The sequence below is a fragment of the Salminus brasiliensis genome, chromosome 12 (genome assembly GCF_030463535.1).
Source record: "Salminus brasiliensis chromosome 12, fSalBra1.hap2, whole genome shotgun sequence".
Taxonomy (NCBI): Eukaryota; Metazoa; Chordata; class Actinopteri; order Characiformes; family Bryconidae; genus Salminus; species Salminus brasiliensis.
The window spans coordinates 33766727-33794726 of NC_132889.1; the positions used below are offsets into that span (position 1 = coordinate 33766727).

Genomic DNA, 28000 nt, shown 5'->3' on the forward strand with positions numbered 1-28000 from the left:
GAAGGGGACAGGGTGGGACATGGCAGGGTTTGGCCACAGCTGTGAGGAGATACTCCAGATCCGATAAAGGGCTGTATCTGTCTGTAGTCAGCTTGAGGAAATAGATTAGGTCTCCAGAGAAAGGGGGAGGGTGGCAGACGGTCTGAGTGAGTGGGAATGCGATTGGAAAGCTTGGGCACATAACTAGTTCATGGTAGCTCTCGGTACAGGCGCTCTAAAGAGTTTCAGAGTCTCCTTTTTGTGCTTAAATGTTTTTGTCTTCAGATGTGCATGTTCAGACACCGAGCAGTGATTGAGTTGGGCTGGGCTAAGGACTTATATGGTCTTCTTTGTTAGTTACATGAAACCGGTTTATCTTCTCCATTAATGGTGTGAATGTGTGTGTTTGGATGCATCGAATGTCAGTGAACAGGTTTCAGTGTGGTTTCATAAATATTGGGTGAATGGAAACTGTTAGATAATCGCGGCAATGCTGATGTGTTTCAGGTTGACTGTGCTGATCTAGCGCTGCAAGCTGACGAGAAGCATTTTTGCAGTAGATGCTTCTTCAAGCGATTGCATTAACATGTCTTATTGCCAGGGCTGGCCTGAACAACTGAACAAATTGAATGCTTGAGAATTCTTTTATGTTGATATTCATTAAAAATATATAAAATAATCATTTGGATCATCACAGCATTTGTTTTATTTATTTTTATTAATAGACACATTTTATTTATTTAAACAAATCAACAACAAATGGATTTTCAAGAAATTTCAAGAAATCAAAAAGGATGTCTAGGAATTCACCAGTGCAGACCTCTTGAATTTAATAAATAATAAGAAATAATGAGAAAAACATTCTGTGCAAAACTTGGGGCACAAGGTTTGATGGGTACCCTGTATTTTCAAAACTTAAAGTTTACAGGAAAAGGGGGGGGTCTTTCAATAAATGTCTAATTAAAAGGATTTTTTTCATTTTGGAGCATTTCTGTGGATCCGTTCAACAGCAATAATGTACTTATGTTGATCTTTAACTGAGAGCTGCGTCAGCAACCTGCATATACTAGACCTATTAAATTAGACATGTTTTAAAAAGCTGGTTTTAGTTCTTTTGCACCATCACCAGAAGCAGAACTGAAATACATTGCTGCTTTGCAAATGTTCTAAGCTGCAGTAATGAATTATGGTTACCTATTATTATTATTATTATTAGGCCTGTATTATTATTAGGGCTGTGTATTTGCAAGAACCTGGGGATGCAGGGTTGAAGATTCACTATATTGCAAAACATTGCGATTCTGTAAGCGAAGTGTTGTATTGTGAGATTTTTATTTATTATTATTTATTTGCAATTTTGTATTTTGATGTTTTCATTTTTTGACGTGAATCTGGCATTTTTTTCTTTACATTGTGTCCACAATTAAAAATAAAAAAACAATACTGGTGATCACAGTACTCGGATATATAGATAATTATATTAATGTTTATTAGAAGAGAGTAGAGTTCGAGTATTAGAAACCGGTTAAATGCTGTTCAGGCCAGCCCTACTTGTCCTGCTGCAATATTGGCTAAATGCTTTTGGCTTTGCTAAAAGATGCTAAAGAAGCTGCCTGGTTTGTCCCTCCCCCCCCTCAGTACAGGAAAAGGTGTGGCATATGAAGATTAAATGGGGATGGCAGATGTGAGAATTGCTATGATTTGCTCCTGGGCTCCCTCTACAGTTGGGGAGAGTAATTCACTTTTCCACACGTTTTCCACTGCTGTAAATACAAATCCCGCTTTGTTGAGCGCCCCCTCATGGACAGCTGTACACATGCATTTCTGAACAAGCGATCCAGAGACACAGCAGCAGCATCTTACGGTAAAGAAGCATGTGGACTGAGGCGGTAGAGTAATACTACAGGATTTTACAGTAGCAGCACCCAGAATTGCAGTGACGGAGACGCTCTTCTCCCTGTTATAGTTCAGGAAGCATTGACATGATTCTGAAGCTGCTGCTTTGAGGTAGAATAGCTACATAACGTTGCTTTAATGAGGACAGGAGGGTTTGTTAATCAGCTGCTGTGTTTTTTGTTTGTGAAGTGATGACGGCACTGTCAGTTTTGGATGGTGCTTGAATGGTGCTGGAAACACTGATCTGAATGTACAGGTTTGGCTTTCACTCCTCGAGGGAACGGTGATGTGGAGCATTTAACCTCACCCTATACTATCTCTCCCACACAGAGCCCTGCTTCTGTCACTTTATTGAAATGTCTCCCCAATGCTTTGAGTTTCCATTGTATTGACTGTTTTTTTTACTCTTCTTTCTTTTTTTGCTCTTGTTTTGTTTTTTAGGTAAGGTTTGTAGGAACCCCTTTTTGTGTGTCTGTATATGTGTATGTGTGTGAGAGAGAGAGCGAGCGCGTGGATGTTTTTCTTTTGCAAAATGAGGATGAAATAACTCTCCCCCCTTTACAGTGTAGCCTAACGGCCTCTCTTAGCTGCCTCCTGTAAGCTTACAATCACTAAACTTTCTCTGCTCAGAATTACCAGCGCTACGATCCAAAACTCACTCCAGAATGAAATCAGTAAAAAAACAAAACCCTGTAGCTCAACGTAGAAACCAATGAGCAGCTTTTCCTTGATTACGTTCAGGATTGACCTGCGCTAGAAAAGCCAAATAGCCACTTTTCATGTGTCAGTGTACTTCTGGCTGCGACGGGGGGGTGTTTTGATTGGCTGTGAACATGAGATTGGGTTTTCTGATTGGCTTTGAACGTGTCTCCACCTCCAACCCCTCACCCCCCTCTCACCCCATAATTCTTTTGAATGGCTTGCAGAATGAGCCTGAATCTCCACCCATCCCCCTTCTCCCCCCCCACACCTCTTCCTCCGCCTCTCAGTCGACCTGTCTGCCTGTGTCCACTCTTGTGAAGTGACTGTACACATGTGATAATGTGGGTGTGGGGTTTGTGTGTGTGTGTGTGTGTGTGTTGTGTGAGAGTGTATGTGTGTCACCGATGAGGGGGTGGGGGCTCGGGTGTTTTGCCTTGCAGGGAAAAATCTCACACCATCCCGCCTGCGTCCCCCACTCCCCTCTTTCGTATTAGACAAGTGTCCAAAAGCAACACCCTGCCCATCTCTTCTCCCCTCTCCTGCAAAGCATGCCGGTCGTACAGAACCAGACAGGTGGATCTTGAGTTTTAAGCAGTGCACAATCAGAGGAAAGTGGATGACCGGTAGAGAGATTAGGGATGGGCATTTCGAGTGATGTTATAGTGGGAAATACTTACGAAGAAACTTTTTTCTAGAGGATTTTTTCTAACTAAAAAATGAATGGTATAAAATTGACCGTTGTTTCATCACACTGTTTTAAAGTGTTGCCCTCATTATGACGGTCCATGGCGGTTGTGTATTAGGGGTGCGTGTATTCATACCCAAGTGTCATGGTACAGACATCACAGTTCAGTCTATGCAGATGTATGGAGAGTACACAGTACACACAGCTTATAGGTATATCCGTAGGGTGGAACTCTGAAGCCTGAGATTCGACCGCACACCGGGTCGCTGCACCTCCCGAAACGCTCCTGCTAGCGGTGTCCAGTGACTCTGCTGCTAGAATCATGTCAGATCCACATAATCCCAGTTTCTCTTTAGTGACCGCTTATTTCCCAGTCATGCTGCAGTGAAGCCAGTGCTGATAGTAAGGGTCATCAGATACAGATCAGCCGACTGATACCTTACTGCATACACCTTTCTGCATTAAGGGCTTAAACCTAATGCAGGTTAAACCTAATGTAGTGGTTGGTGTGGCACAACAGATAAAGCCACTAGCTGCCAGTAAGCTATTACACTATGTGGGAGACCAGGGTTCGATTCCCAGTCCAATAAGAGTCCCTGGGCAAGACTCCTAACACTACATTGGCCCACCTCTGTAATACGAGTAACCTTGTAAGTCGCTCTGGATAAGAGCGTCAGCTAAACGCCGTAAATGTAAACTGTAAGCTGTTAGCAATGTTGGTAGGGGTCTGAAATAAAACATGGGGGGGTCTTTTTGGTGCCACCGCGGAAACCACCGCTTACACCCCTATTTTGTATGTCAGCCTGTTAAACACAAGCAGAATTTCGGCTCGTTGACTCGACAGTTACATACTACTCGTGCCCATCCCTAACACATGATGTGATCCCAGACAGAAATGCTGTCTAAAATGATATTGTCCATCTCAGATATGCATGCTTCACCTTCTCTAATCCGGAGCTGGAAGTTGACGAGGCTCAATGTACTGCTGAAAACTCGAGCACCACGTAATGTCTCTCGCATCTCCTTCTGCTGTACAGTGATGCAGCGTGCACACACACACACACACACACAACGGCCGCTGCCTCTCAGTCGCACTCACTTACAGACCTTGACCTGCATGGTGGATGGGGAAAGGGGGAAGCAGGGAAGGCTAGTGGCCTGTTTTATTTAATATTTGTTTGTTCTATCGAAGGTTTTACGTCCAGAAAATAGAGTCCGACAGCAGAAAGAGGTTGATGGGAGAGAGAAGAGCATGGGTTATGTAGGACTGTTAAAAATAAATAAATCATTAAAAATCGGATTGTCTAGAACAGCAGTCTGCAGTCCACCTGCAGTGTTTACATTTATTCAATAGGATGCAATAAGTGGAAGAACCGTTAAGCCAGTGAAATACGTCCAAAATCAAAGTCTCACACAGGACAAATGGCTAAATTTATTAACCGAATCCAGCAGATTCAGAGAAGCGAAAAATGAAGGTCCTCGTAAAAGCTCAGCAGTGCTTAAGGTGGAGAAGGATGTCAGGAAAGCCGTGGATGGTGAGAGGGGTATCCCTGGAATCCCCAAAACACAGGGGAGTGGTAACAGGGTACACCAAGGCCTCTACCCCTAAAACCCCAACCCCTAACAGTTCACCCCTGACCCCTTGACCCCCTAAACCCCCACCCCAACCCCTCTCTGTGTGCCTCAATCTTCCTGCTTAACCAATTGGTGTTTCTTTTTTGCAGCGTTATGATCCTGGCCATGTTGTGCTGATGGTAAACTTAGTGGTAAATGTTATTTTTCCCCCGATTTAATTGGTTACTTTTATTTTCTTTCTCCTTTAATTTTTGTTTGCTCAATTTTAATTTTTAACCCTCCCTCCCATATTTTATTTTATTTCTTTATTTTTATTCTCGTCATCAGAGCACCAGTATTTTAATAAGCTTCAACTGTCTCTACCTCTCTCTCTGTATTAGTCGTCATTCTGCTGCCTGTGTATCCGTGTAATTGACATTACTCTTCTAGAGCATTTCTCATTTCGTTTGTTTTCAGTTTTTTTGGGAGATCTTGTGATTCACTTCCCCTTTTTTTCGTTTCGATGCACATTCTTCACCGGAATGCACAATGCTAGATGAGACGTCACTATTATTGCTCCCACAAGATTGTGCTTGCTGGGAAGGGAAATGGATCATTCTAGTTCGTGGGCCTGATTCGGGACTCTGACCTGCTTTCCTTCAGAAATGATCAGACACATTGACCTCTTCATAGGTCCTACAGGGTTTCCTTCACAGCTCTGTTCATTAACGAAGCTCTGAAGCGAGTAAAACGTGTGTTCTCCAGTTTTTGGAGATATCAGTCAAACCAAAGCTAAGTCACCAATACCTTAACATACCTGGATCTCACAAGTCCACAAGTGTCCACATGATCAGTTAACCCTTCTCCTACACAAATGATCCTCTAGCTGGGATCTGATTACTGGAGTCTGGAGTCCCGACAGGCCCTAATCGTTCTGCACGCTCTTCTCTATCATTTCATTACAGGAACAGTTGTACCATTGGGCTGAGGCTCCAGGCTTAGCAGCTTGGCAGCTCGGAAATTATGACGCGTCTCATTTTCTCAGGGGCTAGGAATTAATTAGACGTCTCTATTGTCACGGCAGCGCTTCAAGCATGGCTTTTCAGTGTTTTATGAGGGCTCGGTTTTGTTCACGGCGTTAAAAGAGGGGTGGTATTGCGTTGTGATAGTTGTCATGAAAGGCTGTAGATTTATGGGATGGTCTTTTTTAATTTATTTTATTATTTTTTTTGTTCCAGGCTACAATCTGTTTTAGTTTTTGTCCAATAATGAGATTATAAGGGTATAATAAGGTTATGTCTGCCAGGTTTTTGATTTCTATAGCCTTAATACAGATACTGTTGTTTTTAGTTTTACATAGACACAGTTTTAGGGATTGGGGAATTGTCCTTCTAGATTGGGTAGAAAATGGGGTCAAATTGGATAGAAATGGTTCTTTGAGTCATTTGAGGGATATTTATTCATAGAAGAACCACTTCTGGCTCTTTTCCCCTCCCATGAAGAAGCATGTGTGTGACAGGTGTGAGTGTGAAGACACTCGCATTTGCATCTTTATTACGAACGTGCTTCTTAATGGGACCTAAAGTGAAAGATATTTTTAGGTCAGGAGAACCTTCAGTTCTTCAAACTCAATCTTTTTTTTATGGAACCAAAAGTGGTTCCTCTATGGCATCACACTTTTAAGAGTGTAGGATTAACCGAGCATCCTATATTTCCCTTTTTCTAAACCAAACCGCTTCATATTTGCTTTATTATGAACTCATACTGCATTGGACAAAGCTGATGCTGTTTAGAGAGCATCAGAGTCAAGTTCTTCAAGGCTTAGGAGAAGCGGACAGCATGAGAAAATGCTGAAATTGGTGGTGCAGTGAACGTTTCTTAATTCCTAGGCCCTTGGATCTCCGAAATCTAAAAGGTGTAATGAAAGGTTGCCACTTAATTTCAACTTGAGTTGGATTGCCTCAGCCCAAGGGAATAAACCGACCTGTTAAAATTAAGCCTCCACATTAAATCTAATGAATTTTATAATGATAAAAAAGAGGAAGAGTTAAAAAACTGAAACCAAACCACATAACTGATTGGAGTCTTTGATTGAATGTGACCATGGTGCCAGCCTCCGCAGCAGCAGTTTAGTATGACTTCTGTTCTTTTGCCTTTCTCTTTTATTTGAGACCCCTCCCTCCCCGTTTGTGTGTCTGTCTATCTGCCCACCCTCCCCTACCCACCCTTTCCCACTCTCTCTCAGGTAAGTACTCCCCCTAAAAACCCTGCACTGTCACCATGGCAACGTCTAGCCCGTGACATCACTCTGCTGCTGTAGCTCAGTGCTTGTGTCCTTATTCTCTTTCTGTTCTCTATCTATCTCCCTCTATCTCTCTCTCTCTGCTTTGTTTGGCTGGTTATGAGTGGATTAAGCAATTACGTGTCAATTTCCGAGTAGTTTTGATTGTCCTTTTTTTTTTTCTTTCCTTTTGTTTCATTCTGGTTTGGTTTTGTTTTTTTTGTTTTTTTCCTGAAGTTAATTATTATTTGATCTAGCTCTTTTCACAGCTTGCGTATCTATCTCTATGTACAGGCCTCTAAATTACAACAGAAACGCCAGCGAAGGCTAGCTTTGACAGAGCAGAAAGGCAGGCTGAGAGAAATTCTGATGATTAAGGGTTGACTCTGTAGGCTAAAAGTATTTAGGAGTAATTTTGCTAAGCAGATCATTAATAGACGTCAATACCAAACCCGCTTGAGGAGGATGCCGTATTGGGCAGTTTGCATTTTGTCGCAGTGCTGTGGCAAAGTGCGGTAATTCAGTGACTTCCTCCTCTCCCCGTCCCTCTCGCACATTCCTCCAGGCCATATGCAGTCCTGAGATCTGTAGTACTCTGCAGGCTGTGCGGCAGGAGCGAGGCAGCAAGATGGATTATCCTTAATGGGGGCCACTATGGGGCCACTGCGACAAATTTGACAATCTTGCGAACTATGGAACTTCTGAGATTCCCCTGATTTGATCAGATCCACTAAAAAAAAAAAAAAAAAATCCTCCCTTCAAAAAAAAAAAAAAAAGCCCAGAGTAGGTTGTAGTTTACTCCTAGCACCTCCTAGCATCCAGCCCAGCCTGTAGAAGTCACATTGTGGTACCAGGCACGACCATTTAAGCAGAGTGCCGCACACGAAGCTGTGAGAATGGCTAGTAGCGTTTGGTTCACTGTAGCTTTCTGGTCTCTTGCACTTGAAGGCAGTCTTTCTAACCCAGCACCCTGTGCTCTAAGCAGGCTGTCCCACCCACGCTGTCTCTTGGGCCCTGTTCATTGTCTAACTTCTGCCCTCTCTTTCTTTATCTCTCCCCCCCTCACTTCACAGGACGCACAGACCCAGTACCCATCATCCTCAAATATGACGTCATGGGGATGGGGCGCATGGAGATGGAGGTGAGAAATTGTGTTTGTGTGGATTATTATGATTATTATGAATTTGGTTGAGGACGTCTGCCTGACCTTGTGTGTCTCGTTTGGCAGCTGGACTATGCAGAAGATGCTACAGAGAAACGGCGAGTGTTGGAAGTGGAGAAAGAGGACACAGAGGAGTTGCGACAGAAGTACAAGGTGACACTCGAATGACTGGGTTTCTTACCATCAACAGTAAATTCATTTTATGATGCTCTTGGCTCTTTTCTACCATCCATATAACTTGCATCTGAACAGATTGGTCAATTTATGGGAGTATGAGGTAAACATGTGACTGTGCTACAAATCATTTACTGAACAATGAACTTACCTACAGACAGTCATGTCTCGTCTTTCATAAGCTCTCCAGACATACACAAATGCACCTTGCGTGTTTAAGGTGGTAGTGACTGCAGATGGCGCTGCATGAGGATGACCGGGCTGTAAATATCTGCAGGGTGTGCGAGAGGGCTCGTAGATTGAGAAGAGGTGGTACGGTGCAGTGGATGTCTGGTTCAATGTGTGGAAAATGGGTCACAAAAATGAAGAAAGTAGCTGGATCTGCAGGTGTATGGAAGCATACGGTCGTACGGGTCTACCAGCAGTGGCAGAAATCTCAGCCTACAGGACATTCTTGAGGAAAAGTGAGGCCTCTTGCATGCCACTCTGCTCCTTATATTGATGGCCTGCAGTTCCCTGTGCAGTGTTCTTTTAGAGACTGGTGGTGAAGAACCTGTATTGGCCTCTAGAAGCAATTCTTGCCTGGAAGCAAGCCCCAAAACATGTTAATCTGTGCATCAGTCTTGTCTTTTGGACACAATTCTGACACGAATTTCCTGTAGACTGGAGTTTTTGCCACTGCTGGTAGACCTGTACGACCGTAAGCTTCCATACACCTGCAAATTCAGTTACGCCAAAATCATTAACATCTGTTTTGTGACCCATTTTTCCACACATCCAACCAGACACCCACTGCACTGAACCACCTTTTCTCAATGTATGAATCCTGTCACACAGCCTGCATGTATTTACAGCCCTTGTGCAACGTCATCTGCAGGAGCCTGAAGTTACTATGACCTTAAACACGCCAGGTGACAAATTTTATGTAGAAGGAGCTTCTGACCAAACACGTGAGCTTACAGAACTATAACATGTTCACACAAAATAAAGACATTTAGACAGTGGCTGGAATGCTGCTGATACATAAACTCTGCACACTGTTTTCATCGTGTATCTGAACCTCCTTCGTGTATCTGAACCTTCAGCTTTGCACCATCTGTGGTTTACCTCGCCTTGCATTCGTTATTTCAAGGAAACTCATTAGTATTGTCTGGTTTGCAGGATTATGCAGAAAAGGAGAAAGCCATTGCCAAGGCGTTGGAAGACCTGAGGGCTAACTTCTACTGTGAGCTGTGTGATAAACAGTATCAGAAACATCAGGAGTTTGACAATCACATCAACTCCTATGACCACGCACACAAACAGGTGAGTGGGAGAGATCATGATGGGCATTGCTGCCTTGGCTGATATTCTCTGCATTGCTGATTTTGCAGTATATACATTCTTCTCTCTCGCTCGCATATCTACACGGTAAAACCTCAGTAACACAAGTTGACCTAGTCTTTTCTCGCTTGACTCTTCTTATTTCTTTCCCACAGAGGTTGAAAGAGCTGAAGCAGAGAGAATTTGCACGAAATGTGTCTTCACGATCCCGTAAGGATGGTAAGAAGCAAGAGAAGATGCTGAGGCGTCTACACGAGCTAGCAGAGCAGAGGAAACAGCAAGACTGGTGAGTAAAGTGACCACTGCTGTCCCCTTATGGTGGTAAGACAGTACTACAAGACTTACAAGCCGACATTCGGTTGGCTAAGGGTTGTCTTTTTATTGATTTTTTTTTTTTTTTTTTTTTTTTTTTTCCCTTCCATTAACTTAGCATGCTTAGGGAAATGGATCTGTCTTTATGTTGAAAATGTATATATATATATATATATTCTTATATATATATTTTGTCTTCGTTTCAGTGTTCCTGGTAGTGGGCCTATGTTCAAGCAAACCACAGTGGCAGTCGATGGAGAAAAGGGAGATGATGGAGGCTTCTCAAACGTGGATGGTGTTCCCATGACTACAGACTGTACCACAGAGGGATCATCAGGGGAGGACAAGGGAAGTTCTGGTGTTGGTGGTCAGAGCTCACCTAGACCTGGCCCAGCTATTAGTTTCTCTCTTCGTAAGAACACATCCTCTCCAACACCAAGTGTAGGGCCCCAGGCTCCCAAAGTCAGTGTCTCATTCTCTTTTGCCAAAAAAGCACCAGTCAAACTGGAGACCGCAGCTGCTGTGTTTGCAGACCATGGGGAGGAAGCAGTGGAAGGAGAAGAAGGGCAGGAGGAAGGGGGCGAGAAGGCTGCAGTGGAGGAAGGAGGCACAACATCCAGCAATGATAGTCCCCAAGCCACAGTAGAATCAACGGGTGGGGGGGAAGACGAACAAGCACAGGCTGATGATGGAGGCACCCTGGCCTCTACCCTCAACAAGCTGAAGATGATGATGAAGAAGGAAGAAGGTTACTCAGGGCAGGAACCACAGTATTATCACTACGTTCCTCCTGCGCACTGTCGGGTCAAGCCCCATTTCCAGTTCCTGCTCTTCATGAAGGCTTCAGACCAGTGCGGCAGCCGAGAGGAAGATGATGATGGAGAAGAAGAAAAGGCAACATCGACGGAAGGCGATGCAGAACCAAAACAGACCAAAGAGAATGTCTGCAAAATGGAGAAGGAGACGGGCAAAGACACAGGGAAAGAACCTACAGAGGATCAGGAGACGAATCCTCCTTCATCTCCCAAAGTAAAGACAGAGGAGGGGTCAGACAGCTCGCCAGCAGTAGAGGTCAATGTAGATTCTTCTACTGTCACTTCCCAACCAACAGAATCCAAACAGGGGGCTTCTGAACCTCAAGAGACTGGCCCCCGCATACCGACGGGGCCTTTTTTTCCTGTGTTGAGTAAAGATGAAAGCACTACTTTACAGTGGCCCTCTGAGCTCTTAGAGTTTACCAAGGCACAGCCCTCCCTCTCCTACAGTTGCAACCCTCTATACTTTGACTTTAAGCTGTCTAGGAACAAAGGCAACCGGACAGGTAAAGCCAGTAAGCCTGGCAAGCCAGCTAATGCTAGTGGAGATAATGGGGAAGGATCCAAGACTGAAGGCACCACCACCACCACTGGCACAAGTGGAGAGACTAGCAAAGCAGCAACACCAGCACATACCAGCACTGACAAAAAAGAAGAATCTTCCCTGAAAGGAAAGGTTGTAGAGGGTGAGAACAAGGACAAAAACAAGGAAAAACTAGAGGGCACTGAAGATGGAGCTGGGGGCTCCAAGAAAAAGAAAAAGAAGAAGAAACACAAGAAATCAAGTAAGCGTTCCAAACGCAAAGAGAAGGAGAAAGCAGCTGTAGAAGGAGAGCTGGAGACGGGGACACCAGGGGAAAAGACCAAAAAGAAGAAGAAACACAAGCGAAAGAAAAGCAAAAATAAACCGAATGCTCAAGAAGAGGAAGAGGAAGGAGCCCGAGAAGGTAAAGAGACTAAAGACAAAGATGACAAAGGTGGGGCCAGTGCCTCAGCACAGGTGACAGGAGGAGGAGGGACCTCCGCTTCAGAGGGAGGAAGGAGAAAACGACCCCATAAAGAAGTGTCCCAGAAGTCCGGAACAGAAGAGAACAGTGCAGGAAAGCCCAATTCTTCAGAAGAGCACAATGGTACCAAACGTCTGAAACCTGATTCCAGTGCTGCGTCCTGCTCTGCTTCTGCCCAGAAGAGTCCAGGTGGAGGCCGACCTCCCAGCAGCGAGAGCGAAGAGGATGGTGGCTCCTCATCTCAGCGTTCCCGCCCTCCTCACCGTCGCTCTACACCTCCTCGAGAACAGCGCCGTCACCACAGCGAGGACTCTGGGCGGTCCGGTCGTTCACGTAGCCGCTCATCTCGCCGAGGAGACCGCAATCACAGACGTAACAGGGGACAGATGTCTCGTAGCAATTCCTATACGAGCAGTTCGGAGCGTTCCTCGGCAGGTAGCAGCGCTTATAGTCGGCACAGCCACAGCTACTCCGACAGCTACAGCGACTACAGTGACGGAGAACGTCACCACAGGTCAAAAAGGCGTTCTTCGGACTCCGAGTATGACAGGAGAGGTAGTGGACGGTCACATAGAAGACACTACTCATCCTCTTCTTCAGAGGAGGACTCTCGCTCACGTTCCCGCTCTCACAGCCGAAGGAAGCACCACCGGCGAAGGCGCCATCGCAGCAGCAGCCGCAGTTCGAGCCGCAGCAGCAGGAGCAGCAGTGCACGCTCTTACAGGCGCAGCAGCTACAGCCGCAGCCGCAGCTCAGCCAGTCGCTCATCTAGCTCCAACAAAGGCTCGTCTCACCGCCGTAGCCACAGCCGCCGGGCCGATAGCACCACACACCGGCGCGACTTCAACCGATCTCGCATCTACCGTTCACAGTCTCCGAGGTCCTCGTCGTCCCGCCCGCAGGGCAGGAACAGCGGTTCATCGACTCAGACCTCCAAAGGAAGTGGGGGAGGAGGAGGGTTGAGGGATGGCGGAAGCGCTGCAGAGCATCGGAACTCATTCACAGCCCGGCAGCTTCTCGAGAAAGTCCAGTCTCGCAAGGGTGGGGACGACTCTGGAACTGGAAGCAAACTGGGAATCAAAATCAAGGACCCTCCACAAGGCTACTTCGGACCTAAGCTTCCCCCGGCTCTTGGAAACAAGAGCATGTTGCCTCTCTTTGGTAAGCTCCAGGCCGGGAAGAAACCTTCATTACTTCCCTTATTGCGGACAGATGACGGGGAGAAGTCGGGGCAGGGCAAAAGTTCGGATTCAAGTGGTGAGGTGATCCTGGTGGAGCCCATTCGTGAGTTTCCTCCACCTCCTCCACCACCTCCTCCACCAGTTCAGCAGAAACCGCAGCAGCAGCAGCAACAGCAGCAGCAGCAACAGGTGGAGGAACCCAACTCGAATGCTGCTGTCCCAGAGGAGATTAAAAACCCAACTTCAGAACCTCAAGTGCTCCATGAAGCAAGGCCAATTTTTGAGCAAGACCCATCTAACATTATTCCTCCTTACCAAGGTGAGCCAGGACAGGACCCCAACAACCAGATCATGGATGGCCGTCTAATCGGACCTGACATGGGCCAGCAGGCGCCCCTGCATGGCTATCCAGGCTACCCCATGCCTAATATGGAAGACGAAAACCTTGGAATGGAGGCTGAAGAGGATGGCTTGGCACCGCTGGAGAGCCAACCCATTACATTTACTCCAGAGGAGATGGAGAAATACAGCAAGCTGCAGCAAGCAGCACAGCAACACATCCAGCAGCAGCTTTTGGCAAAGCAGGTGAAGACCTTCCCCTCTGCTGCTGCAGCTGCAGCCGCGGCCAACTTGGCTGCCGCTGCCAACCTTGCACCTGCACCACCTCCTCCGCCTGCGGCTCTGCAGCCAATCCACATCCAGCAGCCTGCTGTGTCTGCAGCTTCAGCTACTTCCATTACTACGGTGCAGCACGCCATTCTGCAGCACCATGCAGCTGCCACAGCAATGGGCATCCACCCCCACAACCCACACCATCCCCACCCTGCTCATGCTCAGCTAGCCCAGGTACATCATATACCCCAACACCACCTCACCCCCATCTCCTTATCACACTTGGGTCATACGTTGGGCCACTCCCTGGGGCACTCTTTGGGGCACACTGGCCTGATCCCAGCCCACCCTTCTGCCTTTCTTTCTGGGCAACCCATACATATAATCCCAGCTTCTGCGCTCCACCATGCCCCGCTAGCTCTGCACCACGTCCCTCACGCAGCCCTTTATCCCACTCTCTTCGCTCCTCGGCCAGCCACTGCAGCTGCTGCAGCTGCCCTGCAGCTCCATCCTCTTCTTCACCCCATCTTCTCAGGGCAGGACCTTCAGCACCCCCCTAACCATGGTTCCTGAGATGAAGCCTCGGAGTTCAGAGGGCAAAAGTTCATGCAGTCCCAACAGGAGGACGAAAGGCCGGCAAACCTCTCGTATTCCTTTAACTGCGTTGCTTCCTCGAGAGAACATCATTGGAACCGGTGGAAGAAACGAGGAACTCGTTAGACTTGGACAAAATCTGGCAAAAAAAAATAAAAAGAACTTGTGCATTTGGTAAAAGCAGAGAAGCTGTATGAGGAACTCTCCTGAGCATCTTGAGCAGGAGCTTTAGCTCAGTTCTTAACACCTGTCTAGAACACCACTGGAGTATTTCTGTCGATTCCTGTGGTGATTTGTTGATCCCGTTTTTCCCGTACAGCCAAAGAGACTCGCTGGCTGAAGCCATAGGCTGGGGTTCGGTCAGTTCTATGGGCCTATAGTATGCAAACATGGTGAGGGAGGAGGGATGGTTACTGTGGGGCTTCACTTTGCGGAGGGGTGGTATTATGTCGGTCAAGAGAAAATATTGTAAATTGCAGAAACGGAATGTCCTTTAATGAGAAACATGATTGTGGGAATGACATGTTGACCACATCCAGTGCAGGCCAATAAGCAGGAGTTATCCTAACACGCTTTGTCCTCCAAGTGAGTAACAGAACAGGAACAGCAATTATGTGGAATGGATTGAAGCCATATTTGTCATACTAAATGCATTGAAGTTTTAAGTGGTTCGTTGTAAATCAGTGAGATGAAGAAAACCGAAGCGCTTCTCAAAATGTTGATGTCACAAGATGTTGACGTTCCTTCTAAGTTACACTGTTCGGGGGTGCCCCCACCTTGTCAAGGATTTGACTTGCACTGAAGAAAGAAAAAAAAATGTACACCAAGATGCTGCTTTTGCATCATGTATGATTGTAGTATTCTGCAATAATTTTATTTTCTATTTGTTTGATTTTAAATTATTTTCCAGTATTTCTTTTTCCTGAGTTTTTCCCCCCTTGTATAATTCTCCCTTTGTAAATAGTTATAGACAAAAGCGTATTGTAAAATAATACACCTTTGTAACTGTTAAAAAAAACAAAAACAAAAAAACAAATACTACAGGAAAAGGATGTGATGAAATAACAACAAAATAACAAAAAAACTGATTTCGGATCTGAACGGATTCATGAATTTGATCAGGGCTGGTACTACTACTACTATAGAGGCCTATCCTGCTGTAACGGGGGGGCGGTCAGGGAGCGGGTCTGCAATGCGGAGGGACTTAAATTGGAAACTTAAATTGAACTGTAAATGGCAGCAATGATATTTACTTTTTTATTCTTTATTGATGCGTCAGAAAATAAAGAGTTTTGAGATGTACACGGCTGCGTTTAGAATTCTTCCTGCTCGTTTTATCCATTTGTCTTTTGTTTATTGCACAATTTTGGTTTGCAGAGGTTTCACTGGCCGTCCCTAGAAGCTTGGAGTTGATCCGACTGGCTCATATAACTTTATTGTAATTAGACATGCAGACAAGTGTGCAGTAGGACAATGATCCAATATGGCATGATATTAATAATGCACTCTAGTGTGACCAAGACTAGAGTGAATTAAATCATAAGGGCCAGATGCAATCTGCCATCGCAGGTTACACTATATGGACAAAAGTATTGGGACACCTGCTCATTTTAAAGGTATTAAAAAAAATAAAAAAAAAAGTTGGTCCTGCTTTTATTGAACTAACTGTCCAGGGCCTGTGCCTTTCTACTAGATTTTGGAGGAGCATTGCGGTGAGGATTTGATTGCATTCAGCAACAATGTGAGGTCAGGATGTTTGATAATCTCCACCCCACTTCACCCCCATCTTCCTTTCTCATCCTGAAAGTATTGGATGAAGCATCAATTCAATGCTGGAGGGCTTTACACCCCTTAAACCCATGCCTGGCAGTAGGTTCATGTTTATCTGCTCCAGAGAGTCCTATTCTATTGGCTGTACTTCTCTACAGGGGCTAGACAAGCTGTGTGTGTGTGTGTGCATTTGCAGATCTGTTTCAGCAATGGGTGCAACTTAAAGTAGCTGAATGCATTCATTAGAAGAGGTGTCCACAAAGTCTCAAGGTGCAAGGGTTGTAAACAATGGTCATGTTGAACTCCTGCAGGACAATAGCCAGGCACCAATTGCCAGAAGATTAAGGTTGAGGTTCTGTGAGTTAGGAGCATGTGGTCAGGAATAGGAATGAGACGCACGTACGGAAGTAACCTTGATGACTTGAGGACAGTGCAGGCCTCAATGCTTCAGCTACTCTTCATCTTCATTTCTAAGAGACAGTAAGGGTAAAAGTAAAACAGTAGGGTCTCTGGGGATGACGTGTAGTTGTTGGAGTTTTGCTCCACTGATGAACTGGGTGGTTTATCATATGCTATGCCTTGTGGTCAGGCTGTGAAACTGTGTTTTTGTTGGTGCAGCTGCTCAGTATGCCCTCCGCCATGCATCTTCCGGGGTCCAGGATCCAGATGGACAGGTTGACCTTCATCAGTCTCCTCCAGAACTGCAGTAACTGCTGTGCCTGTTTCAATGCGGCAAAAGAAACACAAGGAACGAGGAAAGCCACCCCCTTCGGTATGAAGTGGGATCAGAATTTGAGAATACAGCAGTAGGATGAATCGATAAACTTTTATATATTAAATAAATGAGGTGGGAGGTTTTAAACGCCCACAAGAAGTCCTGAATCACATGCGTTGCTTTTTCCACTGCTGCTCTATTGATTAGATGGATGTATCCTGTACTCTGAGGTCACCCATCGTCTGTTTTGTTGAGGTGTTTGATTTGGTTCACCTTTACCTTCACACTCCTCATTCAGCTAATAATTGGAGTGGGTTGGCTTGATCAGCAGTAGGATCATGGGTCTGCAGAAAGGTAGATTCTCAGGAGCAGGGCTGGTGACAACTGCTGTAATTGGCTTAGGAGTAACCTTGTAGTGTAGTGAAGGGGTGGGAAACGGGACTGTGCAAGAATCCAATGCCCCAGGACTGGGATTACTTACCCCTGCTCTAGAGCAATGGTTTCCAAACCTGGTTCTGGCAGACCACTCAATCATATTTCAGTGCTGTCACTGCTCCCTGCAGTCCATACTGATTTCAAGTGGTTGTATCAATGCAGGGGATGCACAAACATGGACAGGGAAGTGGTCCTCCAGGGCTGGGGACCCACTGCCCTAGAGCAGTCTTTAAGCAGTTGGTTAGTTATACAGGGTGCGCTGCTGCTCAGCTGGAATGGAAAACCTGCAGCCACAGCAGCCCTTTGCGGATAAGACTGGTGCCCTCGGCCTGCTCTAGAGCAACTGGGTTCTGCATCAAGATGGTGGTGTAGGCTTGCTTTTCTGGCAAACAAAGACAATTTATATTTACTATGAATGTTTTATTATTAATAATAAACTCCATTTCCTTTCCTTCTTATATTTCTAAGGCAATACCACTTTCAGTCAGCAGGTGGCACTATTAGAGCTTTTTATGGCTGGTGCTCTTGCTGCTTGGTCCAATAGTGAGCCATGCTGAGCCCTGATTCAAAGTATGCTTTAATGAGTGAAAACAGAAAAACCGGGCTGGTAGGGGGTATTGCAGTAGACGGTCTGTACAGGGGTAAACCAACTACCCATAGCTGTGAGATATGGGAGTGTTGGGAATGCATTGACTACAGCGCACAGAAGCACATTATTCATAATAGCTGACGTACAAAAGATCCCAAGTCACGACCCATAGTCAAGAATATGCTACACATGGTCAAACCTACTTCCATTACACGGGGTTTCCCGGTCAGAATTTTTTTTCTGTATTGTAGCGTCGCTTCTGTCGATACTTGAGGATGAGAATGATGAAGTCCAGGCAACTTGAAGATGTCTTCCACTCATCCGGGGTGGTTTCCTCTTTCCTCAATTCAAGCGAGTGCTGAAATCAATCCTTGGTTGATTCACGCCAATGAGGTTTGGACACCTGATAAAGGAGAATGGTTTACCAAAGAGAAAAAATGAATGTCCCCCGTTATCACAAATGTAGTCCAACTGCCACAAGGGACATTCTCAGCTACATTCGCTTTGTAGCTCAGGTCTAAAACTACAGAAGAAAACTTAAGAAATCAAACAGGTGGTCCTGGCTGAGCGACTACATTTGGGTATGAGGGAGAGAACTGTACATCTGCCTGCATTATGTGGTGGGGAAACCTGACCTGCACCTCTGAAAACCTTAGCAAGAGATCAGCCAGCAGCAAATTTTCCTCTTAACTCTACAATACTCTCCACTCCCGGCGCATCTGCAGACATGACAAATATCAGAGGATTTCAGTTTGATTGTAGAAACTCGTGTAGCCTGGGGCCAGAGAGATATGATGGACCTCCTGGAGGGGTTGCATGTGGATTCTATTCCAACATGTACCGGCTGAGCGTGGAGATGAGGTCGCAGCTGTCCAATAACAGCTCTCATTTCCTGTTTGCCCAGAACCTTGACCCCTGCTTAGACAGAAACAGTTTCAAATACCTAAAATATGAATGTGAGTTTGTGTTCAGGCTGGATTTTATGTTGCCTTGTCTTTTGTTTTCTGTTAAAACCTGTTGGAAAGTCCAGGGTGTTTTTCCAATGTGATCTAACTGCAGGAGGGTTGAGTGAATGACTGTGAATGACTGAGAGGCTTGGTCTACTTCTCTAAACCGGTTCAAAGATTTTTTGTGAAGGAACTCGTGTATCTGTACATTTGCTCCGATTACAGACACACACGAACAGAAGGTCAAATTCATGATCCTGTGGCCTCAATGGCATTCAGTCTTTTCAGCACAGCCTTTGAAATCATTTGGAAAAGCTTGAGAGAAATGAGAGAAGTAAAAGTACTAGTAAAAGTAGTAAAAGATATTTGAGAAAAGAGCCCAGAAAAGCTCTTCAGGTGCTTCGAGGGCTGTCATGACTAAATCGTCCGAGTTACAGACTGCCGTCACCTGCTTTGACTTTTAGACTCGTTACAGTTTTATTAATTCGCATAAAATCTGGCTCAGTGAGTCAAATCAGGTGACAAGCAGGATGAGAAATCTGCAATGAGGCCATCTGCTGTAATCCATAAGGATTAAGATCAGCGTCCCCTGGGAAGGTCCTTTTCACGTTAGTCGAGGAGGTTCAGCTCAGGTATTTGACCACCAAGAACATGACCACGCAGGTGACCAGCATTCCAGTGATCATGATGAACTTATCCTGGGTTGCTCGCTTCTCGATCAGGCGCATCACCGTGTTGGACAACCCTAACATGTTGGCCACGTCCAGCATCTTCTTATGGGTACCCTGCCACACAGAGAAGACAACACTGTTTACTGAGAGGAGAGACTAACTTACAGACCTGGGTTTCTGAGACACAGATTCATTATTATTAATTAATTACCAGACATAATTAATTAAGTCTCACCACAGAAATGCCAAATATGCCTTTGAACCCATGCTAAACTTGTGAAAAACTACAGGAAAATGATTGGAGTTACACATAGGGCCCAAACCCATTACCCCAATTCTAATCACCATAATCATAAATAAATAAACCTGCACTTAATACTTACTACCCTCAGCACGCATCCTCCAAATCAGAGATCAACCAGGCAGATTTTTATCTAGGCCTTGATATACACTGCCTGTAGAAGAGAAAACTACACACCTTGAGCGCGCCCCTCTGATCGCGGAGGCCGTTAAGGATGCCTGAGCCAGAACCAAGCAGATCGTCCATTCCTCTGTGCGCACTGTGGAGACTGGAGTTAAACTGAAGAGTATCGTCTATGGGGATCGAAGTATCGGCGTCCTGCGAGCACAAAAACACAGACATGAACATGAAGAGCTCATAGGGGCCCCCTTTGAACACAGAGTGTCTCAGCCATGCTTTTTTTAGAGTGGATAGATGGCTCCGTCGCTCTTCCCTCATCACCCTTAAACTTTGTTGGTGGGCACAGGAATCTTTTAGCTGGAGACCCGGAGCTTTACTCAGAGCGTGTCGGCTGCCTGGCAACACCACATAGGCAGCAGTTTAAAAAGAGGCGATGGATGCTTCGCACCAGGAGATATAAGGTTTTTCCTTCTTCCTACTTTCCTTCATTGCAATGGCCTGTCCCAATGTCCATAGTAATGGAATTTGGCCATAAATTACTGGCATTTTTTGATGATATTGAACCAATATTGATACAAAAAGGCCATCTCTTTTAGTTTAGTGAGGTCTTGCACACTGTGCAATTTGGCAAATTTGGGGGGCAAAAACCCACGAGCACAAAAAGTACACAACACTGCAGCCTCTGGCACAGGGGCCAAGCGATGAAAACTACAACATATTGCCCTCTGCTCTCCCTACGGTGTACAGCACTCTGTTGGAAGGACCACCAGTGTCATACGAACACCACAGAGCCCCTTTCTTGTGTTACAGGTGATGACTAATAGACTTTGTCAAGTAATTGCTGCGGTGTTTGTGTGTGTATGCGTATGTGTGTGTACTCACGTTGGTGGTGAAAGTACGGCTCATCAGCTCTTCCCTCTCCCTCTCCTGAGCCTCACGAGCGTAGCGTCTGTGCTGGAAGTTCCTCAGGGCTGTCTGCAGATGTTGCACGTCATACTTCAGCTGGTCCACTCGCCTGCGGGGAAACAGAAAGCAAAACAGTGTGACGGTCTGTCTGACAGCTCAGCCAGCAACACAACCCTGCAGAAGACCCTTAAAAGCATTGATCTATGGCTCAATTGTAGGTTTGTGTCTATGTGTATGTGTGTGTGTGTGTGTGTGTGTGTGTGTGTGTGTGTGTGTGTGTGAGTTGAGGAGTTCACAACTCCACTTCTATGGATGCTCTTCATGGACTCAGGTCTGAATTAGAGGTGTGTGTGTGTAAGAAAAAGGGGCACCAACTTAATGCCAATTATTACTGATGCACTGACATGGAATATCTATATTCCATGTAACCAAACTACACAGAACTAGAAAAATAATGGACAGAAATAATGGACACATGCTCAATCACAGTTTCTTCTGAAAGAGTATTTATTTAAAAAATACATATATATAATTTAATTAAATAAATGTAATATATTTTATAAATAAAATAAAAATAAATAAATTAATTAATTAATAAAAAGTTTATCCTTTTGTTGGAGTAACTGTCTCTACTGTCCAGGGAAAAAGGCCTTCTGCTAGATCCTATTACAGAACCACGCTGGAGTTCAGTGAGCTCTTTAGAAACACCCATTCTTTCACTAATGTGTGCAAAGGCAGACTGCATGGCTAGGGGCTTGCTTTTATACACATGTGGCAGTAAGACTGAAGGAAACCCCTACATTCAGTCATCAAGAGGGGTGTCCGAATACTTTTGTACATATAGGGTAAAACGTCTATTTTTATCAGTGGAACTGATGCTTCGGGTTTTGACTGGAGACTCACCTGTCTATACCGACTATAGGATTCCAACATCACCGTGCATCCGCAGCAATTACTGCCTGTAATTTCAATATCCGACTGACGATACTAACGAAATACAAAGCTATGAGTCTTGGCTTTGATGTGTCTCAGTGGTATGCAGCATCCTGAGTAGTTTCAGGTGTGTGTGTGTGTGTCTGTCTGTCTATGCATTTGTGTGGCATCTCAGGTGCGTTCGCCTCGGGTCTGTTTTTGGAGCGTTACAGCCTGGCTTTGGCAAACAGGTTAAGATGACATGACCTCATTCAGATTGTTTCCAAACGATCGCAGTGCCACAGGGCACATACACCCCCACCCACCTTCACATACCTGCACCCCAACGAGCTCAATAAGCATCATCATTTCATCATTATAGCCATCGTCCATGAAAAAAGCTACCGTAATTACACGCTGCACAATAGCAGGCACTGTGTGAAGATCCACGGTCTGCGTCCCTCAAATTCCAAACGAAGCACGTGTGTGGAAACAGTGATCCGTCTTCTACGCTGCTTAACCTTAAACTGGAATGCACTCTGTATTTATACAGGTTTCATGGGTCAAGTGTTATGAACATGAACATTGTACCGGACAGACAGAGAAGAGCACCTTTAAGGCCAGAGGACAGCGACCCAACGCTGCAGGATGAAGCCCAGCGGTCTAACGCTGGCAGTTGTTTGAGAGTGTTAGAAAAACAGGGAATGATGAAGATTGTGTGTTTTAAGCCCCATTCAAATGGGGTTGCTTTTACATGGTGTTTTGGGATATCTGTGATATCACGTCTGTGGTTTTCTGACTACAGCCTGAATTACCTACTGTTTTTCACTAACCTCCACGATCTTCTGATCATTTAAGATCCGCCCGGATTGACTAGCATGTGTGTTCACTGCAGAGACGGCTTAAAGGTGGAAGTCAAATTCCATCTATGTGTGTCCAACCCAAATGGTGACTGTGGTTGCATTCGTCTTTGCAACCTGCTCCTTTTGCAAATTTGCTGGTTTGAACGTAGAAAAGGTAGATGGTACTGCTGCCGGTAAAACAGAGCATTCTGGGAAAACTTCAGTTTTTCTGACCCGAGATGCAATTTCAGAGCGAAAGACGGGAGGAGTGTATAAAGTTTTTTGGTTGCAGGGTTTAAAAACCCGCAGAAAATGATCAAGCACACATTTTACACGCTTGTGTTTAGATGAAAGGCGGCTCCAATACGTCTAGATGCAATCCCTCTGACATCCCTACAAGTGTCAGGACTGTTTCCTTTTTGGACTCAGACCAACTCAGCACACTTTTAAGCCTTGCTGCCTCATATTACAGAAACGTTTGTGTCCTATATGCGACACTGGAGGGCATAGAGAGTTAAAAAGCCTGAAGAAGGGAATTTATTTAGATTCATAGTCCACACTGAATTCAACATGCCTGGTGGGTTCTCCAAGAATCACATCAATGAGCCTTAGGTGCCCTGTCACTGGTTCACCAGTAGATCAGTTGTCTTTTCTCAGAGCACATTTGGTTGGTACCAACCACTGCAACCCTTGCCTGATGTTTTAGAGATGTTCTGACCCTCCAGTTGTCCAGCCATCACAGTTTAGTTCTTGTCGAGTGTCTCAGATTCTTTTTCACCCATTTTCCCTGCTTATAACAACACATCACCTTCAGGAATGGAAGGACTGTTTGTTTGCTGCCTAATATATAGATCCTACCCCTTGATAGAAACAATAAATCAATGTTTTCCACTTCGTCCGTCAGTGGTGCTAATGTTATGGCTGATAAATGATTTATTTATTTTTAATTAGGTTAATTATAGCCTATACTGAACTCAATATGACTTGTATAATTCCGATCATTAATACTGATCAGTATTTGACTGCATGTCTGTTCTAGCAGAACTCACAGTTTGGCGTTCTGACGACGATTTGGTGGTTCTTTGCTGGCGAGGATCTCAAGCCGTTCCAGATGTGTGAAGATCTGTTCGATTCTGGCCTGCAACTCATTTTCTAACACTGTGAAAGAGAAAGACACACACACACACGCCATTTCTTAAGAATTGCAACAAATAATCACATAGTACTGAATTGTAGTTTTGAGATTTTATGTTGTGTTTAATCATTTTCTAAACAATCAAAATAAATGAAAGTTAAAGCAGCATTATGTAATCTGGGATTGGTGTTTTGCTCTTGGGCTCCCCCTACAGTTGAAAAGTGTAATTCACTTTTACTCCACTGCTGTAAACACAAATCAAGCTTTGAGCGCCCCCTCATGGACAGCTTTTTGGACAAGCTGAGATTCAGAAGCAGCATCTGAAGGTAGAGAAGCATGTGGACTGAGGTGGTGGAGTAATACTACAGGATTTTACACTATTATCACTCGGGTTACGCCGTGTTACACAGGCCTCGTCATGTATCTCCACCTAAGTTCTTCCATGGTGCAGTAGCAGCTTTCCAGACCGGAGTGGGAACGAAAGAGATAACGTTGTCCCTGTTCCAGTCAGCGGAGCATCAGCATGATCCTGAAGCTGCTGTTTTAAGGTAAAATGCTACATAATGCTGCTTTAACTGTGATTAGTCTGGACAGGCAGGCAGTGTGGCAGAGCAGACAGCTCCACCCTCTCTGGGAGTCAGTGGCTGATTGTGGATCAGGATGTGTGCTGTTTCCTGGGAGAGGACCTGAAACTGGTGGGAAGCATTATCAGAACTTTATAGGAGCAGCTTAACACAGACACACACACACAGACACACACAGACACACACAGACACACACTGTCCAGTTCCCCACCCACTGCGCAAGTGTTCACACACATTCGCACACAATGCATCCTTCCAGTATTTGACATCAGCACTTGATGACGTCATCAGCATAGACAGGCAACGGCCTGACTGAGACCACTATCTGTCCAAACCTCACAACTACCACACACACACACACACACACCAAACTCAACATAGTATTACACTTATCCCCTTCACATCCTTTCTTCACCCAGTCCCTCCAAAACATTATCTCTCCCTTCTCTCAATCTGGCCTCTCCCTGCCCTTCCTGCCAGGGCACCAGCCTGGCTAAACGCAATCAGCGCCACCTCTACACACACACACACACACACACACACACAGACCTCAGTTACAACTTCTCCCACCAAACACCCTTGGCACAGACTCCATACTACCCATCTATACTAAACGTTCTCAATCAATCAGGTAACAAATGATGATTATTACAATAATCAATGAGTCCACTGACCATCCAATTAACCAACCAACAGACCTACTCCTCTGACTTTGCGGCTACAATCATTTAAAGCTAATCAACTAATCATCTGCTAAAAGTATAAGAGACTTCATGAACTTTTAGAGGTTCATCGGTTTGAAGCTGATGAGGAATCTCTCAAGGTGCTTTAAGAAACCTTCAGGAAACCCTGAGAACTTCCTCAAGGATCTTGTACTTGAACAGTGTGGCTGTATGACTCTCAGAATGAATTCAGAGCTCATTCTGATTATGTTGAGGCTGAAAACAAGACCGAGCTGTTCGTTGGGTTGACTGAAAACACACACAGACCCACATTAAAAGTTAAGTTTCACATTTAGTTATTAGTGCTGATTTCCTGAACGAAAGTAGAGCTGGAAAACGTACCGAAGGTCCATACAATAACTAATAACTAAATAACAATAAGTGGTAATTAATTAGTGTAAAAGTGTTGAAAGCTTTGTTTGTTTCTCTTTGCTATTAATGTAATGTGGTTTATTTATTTATTTATTTATTTGTGTGTGCATTTATTTTGGAAAAATATTTATTAAGGACAGAAAAAAAAACCCACAAAACTAATACTACTACTACTACTTTTTCAATACTGCAATTTCAGTACTTTTTAAATAAAGCTACTATTATCAAATGCTGTATTTATTAAATGTAAAGCCAGGTTAGCGCTGTTTTTTGAGGAGGGAGAGAGCTGCCCATCACAGGGAAGCTGATGAAGCTGGCTAGTGCTAAGCCAACAGATAACCCTACCGCATCTTACTGCAATCTCCTCAGCTTGCTAAGCTAGGTAAGGCTAGTTTGCTATAACATAAACCAACCATTAAAAGCAGAGCCTGTTGTTCAGTCCAGTGGGTGATCAGATAATAATGTGTGGGGGCAAAAAACTGTGAATTTTGGAAATCAATTTGAAAAGTTCTGTCATCAAGACAACCTCTTTGAGTTATCAGAAATGAACCACTCAAGGCTGTGTGTTACTGTGGCTTTACCACACTTAAGAAAGGTTTTAGGTACTGCTTTTTATACGCTACTGCTTTTACAAATGCTGACAACAACAAATAATTTACTTAGAATCCTTTCAATAATAATTTTAAATGAATCAATCACTTTAATTGATTAATTAATCAGGTGTTCAGACCATTTATTATAGTCTTGATTGATCTACAAAACTTGTAAGGCAAATAATAACTCTGTTAATACACAGTCAAACCGATGAGTTGGTGAGTGGTGCAGATCAGACATCAGACAGTGACTGTCAACGTCAGATCTCACAAACAGAACAATCAATAATTCACTGATAAGAACTTCTTGGAGAGAAGAGAAAGGTACAATGGGTCACCCTTGTGTGTGTGAGAGAGAGAGAGAGAGAGAGAGAGAGAGAGAGAGAGAGAGAGAGAGAGAGAGAGAGAGAGAGAGAGAGAGAGCACTCACAGTGCACTGACTGTCGGTCAGTTGTCTCAAGTCGGCCCATCTGAGACTGGACCTCCTGGATTTGTCTGTTAACGAGAGACAAACACACACAACATCAGACACTGTCTACAGAGATGTTCAAGCTGGCCGACAGTGATATTTAGCCAACATGAAGCCACACAAATGCACCTGTGGCTTGTTTTAGGATCACTGCTGTATAATGAGTCAGCTGTGACACGGCCACAGAAAAACCCGACAGCCCCAAAAGACTAGTCATGTACTTTCACTTTAAAGGGAAAATACCTGTGACAGTTACTGGCGTCGTTGGAAATTCAGGGCTGTTAAACAAGGCTTTTTTTTATCCTATTAACTAATACAAGCAACTATTATTAATGTGAACACTAATAACACAACACAGTTACACAACGTCACTTATCAAATAATACCAATAACACCAGGTGTAAACAGTCTAATATTGTAAATGTTAACACGACAATGTTGGTCGTTATTGTTAGCAGTATTGTATTATTGTGTAAAGAGGCTTACAGCTCACATAATATAGCATATTTATAAGTATGTTTGTATATTATTCTATATGATCATGAATAATTACTACTGATAGTTAGAAGTAGAAAAACACTAATGCAGAAAAGTGAACCCACACCTTTTCTTTTTAAGAAAAATTAGCTTCTGTAATTTGTGTCAAATCAACAGTGAAACTATAAGGTCTCTATTTTATAAGAGGTTATTAAAATGACTGTAATTGTTATTATTACTGTAATATTTGTGTTAATACAAGAAAAGTGAAACTATAAGGTCTCTCTATTTTATAAGAGGTTATTAAAATGACTGTAATTGTTATTATTACTGTAATATTTGTGTTAATACAAGAAAAGTGAAACTATAAGGTCTCTCTATTTTATAAGAGGTTATTAAAATGACTGTAATTGTTATTATTACTGTAATATTTGTGTTAATACAAGAAAAGTGAAACTATAAGGTCTCTCTATTTTATAAGAGGTTATTAAAATGACTGTAATTGTTATTATTTCTGTAATATTTGTGTTAATACAAGAAAAGTGAAACTATAAGGTCTCTCTATTTTATAAGAGGTTATTAAAATGACTGTAATTGTTATTATTTCTGTAATATTTGTGTTAATACAAGAAAAGTGAAACTATAAGGTCTCTCTATTTTATAAGAGGTTATTAAAATGACTGTAATTGTTATTATTACTGTAATATTTGTGTTAATACAAGAAAAGTGAAACTATAAGGCCTTGTAGCTAGCTAGCAGGCTAGCCAGCTAACGTCCCTAGCATTAGCTAGCTAGCTAACACAAATGTCACAGACGAGTAAAACTGTGACATTTTTAAAAATGCATTTTTAATAAAATACATGGCATAATAATTACACATTTAAATAATAATATTAATGAGTTTGTTTATTCGCGTTTTAATGTAACGGAAGTCTAATGCTAATGCTAATGCTAATGCTAATGCTAAAGCTCCGTGTTTCCGGACTCACTTATTGGTCTGATGGTAAAGCGTCTCCATCTTCAGTGCTGCTTTAAAAAGCCTCCAAACTCAGAGAGAAGATCTAGAAGCAGCCCTGGCTCACGAATTAACACTAACTGCGCTTTCCAGCTCCAGCTCCACATCCTCCTCCACCTCCTCCACCTTCTCCTCCTCCTCCAGCAGC

At 44.1% G+C, this 28000-nt stretch overlaps 2 protein-coding genes across 7 annotated transcripts in view; one reads left to right on the forward strand and one right to left on the reverse strand.

Annotated features, from left to right (window-relative positions):
* gpatch8 (G patch domain containing 8) overlaps positions 1-15579 on the forward strand; it is a 50067-nt gene extending 34488 nt beyond the window's left edge. For 2 of the 6 annotated variants that reach the window (XM_072693132.1, XM_072693138.1), the window contains 5 exons: positions 8171-8238; positions 8326-8412; positions 9595-9738; positions 9912-10042; positions 10275-15579. In XM_072693132.1, the coding sequence (XP_072549233.1) occupies positions 8171-8238; positions 8326-8412; positions 9595-9738; positions 9912-10042; positions 10275-14256 (4412 nt within the window). In that variant the 3' untranslated portion in view covers positions 14257-15579. Of the gene's footprint in view, positions 1-2316; positions 8239-8325; positions 8413-9594; positions 9739-9911; positions 10043-10274 lie in introns of all 6 variants that reach the window. The other 4 variants (XM_072693137.1, XM_072693136.1, XM_072693134.1 and 1 more) reach the window with 4 other exon arrangements.
* A 2177-nt stretch (positions 15580-17756) lies between these two features.
* Positions 17757-27988, reverse strand: gosr2 (golgi SNAP receptor complex member 2). Its single transcript, XM_072693374.1, has 6 exons — positions 27827-27988; positions 26322-26386; positions 23535-23643; positions 20708-20840; positions 19883-20023; positions 17757-19518 (listed from the first exon to the last, which is right to left on the reverse strand). The coding sequence occupies exons 1-6, from the start codon at positions 27853-27855 to the stop codon at positions 19357-19359; spliced, it is 639 nt and encodes a 212-aa protein (XP_072549475.1). The 5' UTR covers positions 27856-27988; the 3' UTR covers positions 17757-19356.
* Positions 27989-28000: the final 12 nt, after the last annotated feature.

Coding starts and splice junctions, on each gene's coding strand:
- gosr2 (XM_072693374.1), bottom strand. CDS start 27,855: ATGGAGACGCTTTACCATCAGACCAATAA. Junction 23,644..26,321: donor TGACCGACAGTCAGTGCACT/GTGAGTGCTCTC, acceptor TCTCTTTCACAG/TGTTAGAAAATGAGTTGCAG. Junction 20,841..23,534: donor CGTCGTCAGAACGCCAAACT/GTGAGTTCTGCT, acceptor GTTTCCCCGCAG/GCGAGTGGACCAGCTGAAGT.